Source organism: Glycine max, chromosome 3 (genome assembly GCF_000004515.6).
Source record: "Glycine max cultivar Williams 82 chromosome 3, Glycine_max_v4.0, whole genome shotgun sequence".
NCBI lineage: Eukaryota > Viridiplantae > Streptophyta > Magnoliopsida > Fabales > Fabaceae > Glycine > Glycine max.
Genome location: NC_016090.4, coordinates 34,935,949 through 34,944,834, shown reverse-complemented (window position 1 = coordinate 34,944,834; position 8,886 = coordinate 34,935,949). Strand labels below are relative to the sequence as shown.

Below are 8,886 nucleotides of genomic sequence, written 5' to 3'. Positions count from 1 at the left end.
AAAAAGGTTAGTGTGCATGTTGTGAAACAAAATGAGAGAATCTGCGGGTTGGAGGAAACAAGGAAATGACAAACATATGAATGAAAAAAACAATAAAAGCTCGATTTGTTGAAAAATGATAAGTAAGAAAATTTGATAAATACATTAAAGATATATATATATATATATATATATATATATATATATATATATATATATATATATATATATATAAACCTAGAAGCTAAAAGGTAGAATTTTAAAAAATATTATTTCAAGTAACATTTCAAAAAATATTAAAAACTACAAAAAAATTTACTTACCGAACAATCAAATAAGTTTTACAACTAAAAAAAAAAATTAGAAACTACTTGAAATGTATTTCGAAACATAAGAGATATGATTTGTTACCAAATCTATACAAGTTAAATACTTCATACATTTTTTTATATTTTCTCAATATGTATTTTTTTATCGAGTGTCTAAAAGAAGTTGTCAACAAATCTCTTTGAATGTATATTTGTATTTCTTGAACAAACTAATCAGAAGTGTAGAAGCTTTCGAAACCCAAATTTGCACTCAATCTCTTGACATAATGATGCTTCAAAAATTTTAACACTGTATTTATAGTTGGAATATTTGTGTGAGGATTATTCGACTATGGTCGGTGTTGATTTGTCAAGCCAAAAAAATATCATTTTTCATGGAAGAGTTGGTGCTGGTGGATTCAAAGATTCAATGTATGGCTTATTTTTTGTTTAATATGTTTTTTTTTAGCATTATTAATGATTTGAAAGTATATCCATATTGATTAGCATTCTCAAACTTTGTCGAAGATATTACATTTATTTGATGTTGCTTTCTGTCCATATAAAATTTCTCTGAAAATTTTAGTTGGTTGATAAAAAAAATAGTATGATTCCATGATTTGATCAGAAAAAGAATGGGGACACGACCATTTTTCTCTAGAGTGTGATGAACTAATAATTTTTAGAGTATAAAATCTTCACTTTATTTCCATTGAGTTGACATTTATCCATGTAGGTTTAAACTTTCATACCAATTATTATCGATTATCTTTATGTTTCAGCTGAACAACTATTCCTCAATGGAGGTGTTTATTACTATAAGCATCACCATGAGCAACTCTTCAAGGAGGTGGCTCCTTTACCAGTTCAGCAAGTGCTTTAAAGTCACGTGTTCTTTTTCTTCTTTTTTTAAGAATAAAGTCGTGACTATATTGGACTTTCTAAACGAGATGTGAGTAAAAAAAAAATAGTAGCATTATTCATGAAATTGAGATCAATCCAGTATTTTTGAAGCATCTTAACTTACAAATGTGAAGTTTTGTAAGTCTATAAAATTTGTTGCAGTCAAATGCGCAACATTTTTTCCAGTGTGCATTTGCCCTTTTGTCAACCCGAAGATCCACCACATTTCGCAATGCACTTCCCATTTCCATAATGCAAAGAAAAGTGCAGGAAGCAATAGAGGGAGTGCAAGAAGCAACAGTCCCATACAAATTAAGATCTGTCCTGCAATTTTGACAGGTGTTAGATGCCGTATAGAACTTTCCCTCACGGGGTAGCAGTTTCCTTTTGCTTTATAATCGCATTTAGAATGTACTGATTGGAATCTTTGTTGCTCTGTTATGCATATATGTAGAGCAAGGGGTTAATCTTCCACTTTCTCAAAGGATAACTAGATTCGATCAGTATCCTAAATCACACCTTGACCTCAACACAGTATAGACAAAAACATGAGGCAAGGCTTTCTCCAAAGACATTCCAAGAATCCAACGTAGACAAAAGTCATGCATAAGAACAACAAATATTACGGAAACATGACTCAATATAACAACATAAAAGCAAGCCAATATAAGAACAAACAGATAGGTGCCGCATAACATTGTTCCCAAACTCCACTCCCACTAACCCCCTATTTTTTCCATTCTCCACACCAAGCTCATCAAAGTTTTATCCCGCAAACCGTACATACACTATTAGTAATTACAATCTTCTTCACGTTGGAGAGCAGAGCAAACACACTTACGCATCACATAGCATAAGTAAGACACAGGCATCTTTCACATTCAGTCTCTTCACATGTGGTCTGCTTCAACATCATCGTCCTCCTCGTCCTCATACTCCCCATCATCCTCGGCAGTGGCATCCTGGTACTGCTGGTACTCTGAAACAAGGTCGTTCATGTTGCTCTCTGCCTCTGTGAACTCCATCTCGTCCATGCCTTCCCCGGTGTACCAATGCAAGAAAGCCTTCCTCCTAAACATGGCCGTGAACTGCTCACTCACCCTCCTGAACATCTCCTGAATCGAGGTCGAGTTTCCAATGAATGTGGACGCCATGGAGAGCCCTCTAGGAGCAATGTCACACACGCTCGACTTGACATTGTTGGGAATCCACTCGACAAAATATGAAGAGTTCTTGTTCTGCACGTTTATCATCTGCTCGTCCACCTCCTTGGTGCTCATCTTGCCACGGAACATGGCTGATGCCGTGAGGTAACGCCCGTGCCTTGGATCTGCAGCACACATCATGTTCTTGGCATCCCACATTTGCTGTGTCAGCTCTGGCACTGTCAATGCGCGGTATTGCTGAGAGCCGCGAGAGGTGAGAGGCGCAAATCCAACCATGAAGAAGTGCAGACGAGGGAAGGGAATGAGATTCACGGCCAATTTCCTCAGATCAGAGTTGAGTTGACCAGGGAATCGAAGACAGCATGTAACACCACTCATGGTCGCAGAGATCAAGTGGTTCAAGTCACCAACTGCAACACAAACAATCACAATTCACACATCATCTCGCCATGTTTGGCATCAGAATCACTTTGAAGCACTACCTACTATAACACAATTTTAAGTACATGTTAACATGACTAATTTTACATTAAGGATTTGATTTAGAATTGATTTTGAATTAAAATAATTATAAGATAAGTAATGTTTGCAATGAATAAAATAATTTACACTAATAACTCGTTTATAGAATAAAAACATCTAAAAACATAAATTGCATGTATTGTGTATGGATGAATGATTACAAAATTGATTTCCAAAAATTAATTATGGTTAAATTGATTTGAAGTAAAGTGATTATATTTATACCAAAATTGAGATAAACAATTTAGCAAGCAATAACCAAGCATATAAAATCAAGTTTTGACTACAGTCAAAATCAATTCATGATGTAAACTTAACACACCTACTTCAAGATTAATTTGAACTAAAATCATTTTTATTCAAAATATATCAATTTTAGAAACCTCAACCACGCACAAACTCAACACTTTCACATGATGAAACTAAACACTAGTTACTTTAAAATTAATTTGAACTAAAATCATTTTTATTCTAAACCAATTTTAGAAACCGCAGGTCCTCGACCACATCGAGACTCAATAACAATCAGATCAGAAACTACGGTTTCGCATGACGAAACTAAACACTAGTTACTTCAAAAATAAATTATTATAACTAAACACACACACACTCTAACATTCGGATCAGAAATTAGGGTTTCTGATGAACTTACAGCTAGGAGTGGTCAACTTGAGAGTCCTGAAGCAGATATCGTAGAGCGCCTCATTATCAAGCACCATACACTCATCAGCATTCTCCACCAACTGATGAACAGAAAGAGTAGCGTTATAAGGCTCAACCACAGTATCAGAGACCTTGGGGGAAGGAAAAACGGAGAAGGTGAGCATCATTCTGTCAGGGTACTCCTCTCTGATCTTGGAAATCAAAAGCGTCCCCATCCCGGAGCCGGTTCCTCCGCCGAGCGAGTGGCAGACCTGGAACCCCTGGAGGCAGTCGCAGTTCTCGGCCTCCTTGCGCACGACGTCAAGGACGGAGTCGATGAGCTCGGCGCCCTCCGTGTAGTGCCCCTTGGCCCAGTTGTTGCCCGCGCCGGACTGCCCGAACACGAAGTTGTCGGGCCGGAATATCTGCCCGTACGGCCCAGTCCGCACGCTGTCCATGGTTCCGGGCTCCAGGTCCATCAGCACTGCGCGTGGGACAAACCGCCCGCAGGAAGCTTCGTTGTAGTACACGTTCACGCGCTCGAGTTGTAGATCTGAGTTTCCGACGTACTTCCCCGTCGGATCTATGCCGTGCTCGTCGCACACCACTTCCCAGAACTTCGAACCGATCTGGTTCCCGCATTGCCCTCCCTGAACGTGAAGGATCTCCCTCATTTTCCCCTGCATTTCAAAAACCACTCACTCGTTACTTAATTACTTACTAATTACCAAGGGACCGTGATTTCAGCCGCAACATCAAGATTTTTTAACTGTCCTCGATATCAACAATAGCAACGCAACCGTGACAGATATTCAAAACCTTGCTAATTACTACCATAATTAACTTACTAATTAACCTCTAATTCTAGATCTAGAGAGAGAGAATTTGAGAAGAAGCGAAAGAGTAAGTACCTGTGTTGGAGCGGTGGTGATGCTGATTGATGAAGACGGAGTGCGGAGATAAACAGAGAGAGAGATAGTTTTTGGAAGAAGAGTGAGTGAGGGAGTTTTTATAGTGAGAGTGAGTAGGGATGTGGGAGCATCGACGGTTCACGTTTGTTCCCTCGCTTTGCGCTGAGAAGACGCTGGGCCGTTGGATGGAAATTTTCAACGGTGGAGATGGAGATTAGTTGTAATTTAAATTTTCGTTTTTTGTATGATGTGGTGTTGTGACGGATATGCCCTTGGTGTAAATGACAGAATGGTCCTTATTGAATTGCAGGGAAGGAGCATGGAAGGGGAATGAATGTTAGGACGTCGTAACTACCTGTGTCCTGTGCTCTGAAGTCTTTGTCGGCGTCGACGAATCACTGACGTGACTAATCTGACTTCTTTCTCCAAATTTTCTTTTTTATATTTCCCGTAAAACTTATCTAAAAAAATTTTACATAAAAAAGAAAAACATTATATTTTCACTTGTTTTAATTTTATAAATTATAATTTATTTTCACTAACATCGTAAATAAAACAAATTAAAGCCAGCGACAGCGTGTTCAAATTTTGATATAATTATTTTCTGAAAGTAACTAAAAATTAGTTTATATTATGGGATGATGTAACTGATACCAAGTAAAAATGGTGTTAAATAATTTTATCTTAAATAATCTAATAAAATTATATAGAATTTTATACACGAAAAAATCTATTAAAAAATGGGTGTAATTTTATTGTATTTATAAATTATTTAACCTCATTTTTACTTTAGGTTAGTTACACAAAACTTTAAAAATAATATTTCAAAAGTAAATTTAAATGAATTAATTTTATTAATTTGAATGATAAATTAAATATATCATTTAGAGTATAAATATGAGAATATTTTTTAAAAAAAATTATGGATATCACCTTAATTAATTTTAAACACTTTAAAACTCAAAAATAAACCATTTCTCTCAAAATTATTTTTAGTTGTTAAAAAAGTTGATTTTGAATACTGATAAAAAAAAAAGTTGATTTTGAAATATAAACATATTACTAGGGGTAGACTCCCTTGTCAACTTTTCAGTATAAACATGATCGTATGCATTGAAATTTCATTTTTGATGCAGCAATGTGATTAATTTGGTGCACTGTAATTTGTTAAATGAAGGAATACATATTACTAGGGGTACGTAGACTCCCTTTTCAAATTTACAGTGATGTTAATTAATTGCAAGTTTCGTGTGATTTAGTATAAAATTGGATTCCAATCTTAGTCATTTCTATGGTGCTTTGGGAAAAATCAATGGAATGTAGAGGTTGTCCATATATCCTTATATAACATTAATTCTGCTGTTTTGAGTTGCTGGATTAATCCACTTCGAGCAAATTGCTATTTAAGTTCACTTGTAGTGATAGTTCAAGCGTTGCCTTTTTTAGAGTCAAGCCCTTCTTTTGAGTTAGGAAAATTAAAATAAATGAATAGCATAACAAACCAAATTATAATTAATGATAAGGATAGATTGTAGTGATTAAGGACAAGTGACCTAAATAATATATTTAATCATATTCTGGATTTTTTAATACATGTAATATTCACATACATTTCTGCTATTAATTTTAATACTTGGAAACTTTATTTATACTGAAAATACATAAGAAATTCTTTTAAAAGAAGAGATTATTTAAAATTTCTACCAATCTCAACCTCAAGGGGGGTTGTAGACTTGTTGGTAAGCAGCAGACCAAACAAGTAACGCGTGTGTATATATATATACGGTCACAAATTTAAATATTTAAATTTAAATTGTATTAATTATTTGAGGCAGGAATACAATCCTAAAATATATATCATGCACCAAATGTACCTTCTCACTCGGTCACTCACTAGTGAAATAATACTAGCAAACAATTATAGTGAAATTAATTCATCATGTTTAATTAGTAGTTTTTAGATGGGGATCGATCGCAATAATTACAAAGATAACGAAAATATTGTATTTATATTAAGAAAAAGAAAGAAATGTTCAAAAATTAGATAACATGGAATTAAGTAAGTAGCCTGTCTTTGTATACAAAATGAGAAATGAACCAAAAACCATTAGACAACCATCGCCATCACCTGCATCAGCTACATAAGGCGGCAGTTGCAGCGTAGCTTTTCTTTATTAAACAGTAACAGTTACATCTATCTGTCTCCTAATTTTTTGTTTTTATATATTTTATTTTATTTTTTAAGGTGGTACCTAACAAAGCTTGCAAATCCAGCTGCTAATGTTTGTTCTTGATCATGCTCATTAATTATGGAATGATCTTTCAGTTGGCGAAGCAAATGTTTCCATAATAAAAATTGGAGATAGCCAAAATGGATTTTTAGGTCTAATGTTCAATCATATGATGGCCGAAAACTATAATGCATGTCCTTTTACTTTCATTTTCTATCTCGTGGTAAGGGGTTATAATATATGTATGTGTGTGTTCTTGCAAGTCCTTGTCGTCATTCGAAAACAAAAATGATTACAATTAGATGTAGATTTGACCATAAACGTGAATAATGTCATAATTAAGTTAAAATGTTGTCTTCATTACTATATTTTATGGCAAGTATCTATGGAGTATATCAAATTGGAAGGTGAGGATATCTGCAGCCAGCTGGCTGGGGTTTGAAATTAGAACCAACACCAAAGTAACATGGATGTACGAATATTCTTCTTTCTTTGTCCGGTAGAAACATTATGGATTTGATTTTTTATTCTTTTTTCTAAAACTATGTCCAAATAATTGGACCAACACTTATAATTAACGGACGACTCACTGAAACTAGATCCTCATGTCCCGAAGGGTCATCACCCCATCATCATACCTTACAAACGGTTTAAAAGGCTTCAATCGGTCATATTATGGACCAATAACTTCCACATAACAAATTTATGATAGTTATTAACAAAAGAGGAAAGGGGGATTAATTAAGGTAAAACGGTTGTTCCTAAACCCTTTGATACACCTTTAAAGAATAAAATCGTAAGGCTTAAACCAACTATAAAACTAACAATTAATACCTCTGGATGTAGTGGTGACCACAAACTTGAGGTCAAACAGATTTAATTCATTCACTCTGTAAATTAAAACAATGAAGATTCATCAAATAAAGTAATTTCCTCAATTATATATAGCAAAAAAAAAAAAGTAATTTCACCTGTGCATTCTCTTAATTTGTGAGATTAAACCAAAACAACTACCTATATTATGTAAGTTTGGGTGCAATTCGATTTGAGTCTCTTGAATAAGATTTTAAATTTGAATATTGTAAAAACAATAATATAATATTAATAGTTAATTAAATTTTTTAATAAAAATTAATCATCAATAAAATTAATAAATATTTCACACTTATAATAAGATAAAAAAACAAAAGAATTATCATAAAGTTTTTTTTTATTTTATTTTTATACTATTTGTTGCCCTATATTTATATATATGTACACAACTTATTATCAATAGTTGATATAGAATAAATACATTTTAAAAAAGTATGTATTACCTCTGGTCTTCCATTATGGTATTTAATTCTTCAAAAACCATGATTGCTAGAAGAACCTTAAGTCAATTGTTTGGCATATAGCCATTACATGACTGAAACTCGAAAATCTGAACTTTGGAGAAAAAGAAAGAGGAATAATAAAGATTAAACTTTGGGGGGGGGGGGGGGGGGGGAAGTACTATTATAGTGTTGTTATGGATTTGTGTGACCCTAACCAAAATTTGATTGTTCCTTGCTTTCACATGCACGTACTAGGTGGTAATAAAAGAACAACTACATGATACCCCCTTATTTCTAAGCATCATGGGGGAGATCTTACCAAGCCCCCTATAAATCTAATATTTGAATTCATCAATTGTAAATTTCTCTTGCCTAGTAGTAGAGACCCAAAGGCCATGCTTTATTTATTTCTTAAACAACTTTTTATTTTATGAGAAAAAAATTATACAATATAAAATAAATTTACATAATCATTAAATTATAACCGTACATAAACTTTAAACTCTTATTTTACTGTCATTCATCTCTCGTATTTACTCCATTATGGTTAATGTGATGGTTTCTCTCATAATTCATGGAAAAGACACTTAATGTCAGTACTCAATACAATAATTCTTCTTCCCAAATCTTCTCATACCACCATCCTCTCATTCCCATTACACAAGAAGCTCTATTTCATTGAGCCACTAGATTCGCAAGCATTTCCCAATGGTTCCAAGATCTACTTTTAAATTAAGACACTATATTTACACCATCCACATGATACATGGATTTAGGACCCAAAAATTATTCAATCTCACCTTGTGTTGGATTGCCTAAAAAAAATAGTTAAATACTCTTCGAAACTCCCCTATAAGATCTTCACCATCCTCCCTACTTTGCTCCATGCCCCTTATTTGGCTTTGAAG

At 34.0% G+C, this 8,886-nt stretch overlaps 1 protein-coding gene across 1 annotated transcript; it reads right to left on the bottom strand.

Moving 5' to 3' along the window:
- Positions 1-1,605: 1,605 nt before the first annotated feature.
- TUBB3 (beta-tubulin) lies at positions 1,606-4,542 on the bottom strand. The gene is made up of 3 exons (NM_001252709.2): positions 4,432-4,542; positions 3,531-4,200; positions 1,606-2,766 (listed from the first exon to the last, which is right to left on the bottom strand). The coding sequence occupies exons 2-3, from the start codon at positions 4,192-4,194 to the stop codon at positions 2,081-2,083; spliced, it is 1,350 nt and encodes a 449-aa protein (NP_001239638.1). The 5' UTR covers positions 4,195-4,200; positions 4,432-4,542; the 3' UTR covers positions 1,606-2,080.
- Positions 4,543-8,886: the final 4,344 nt, after the last annotated feature.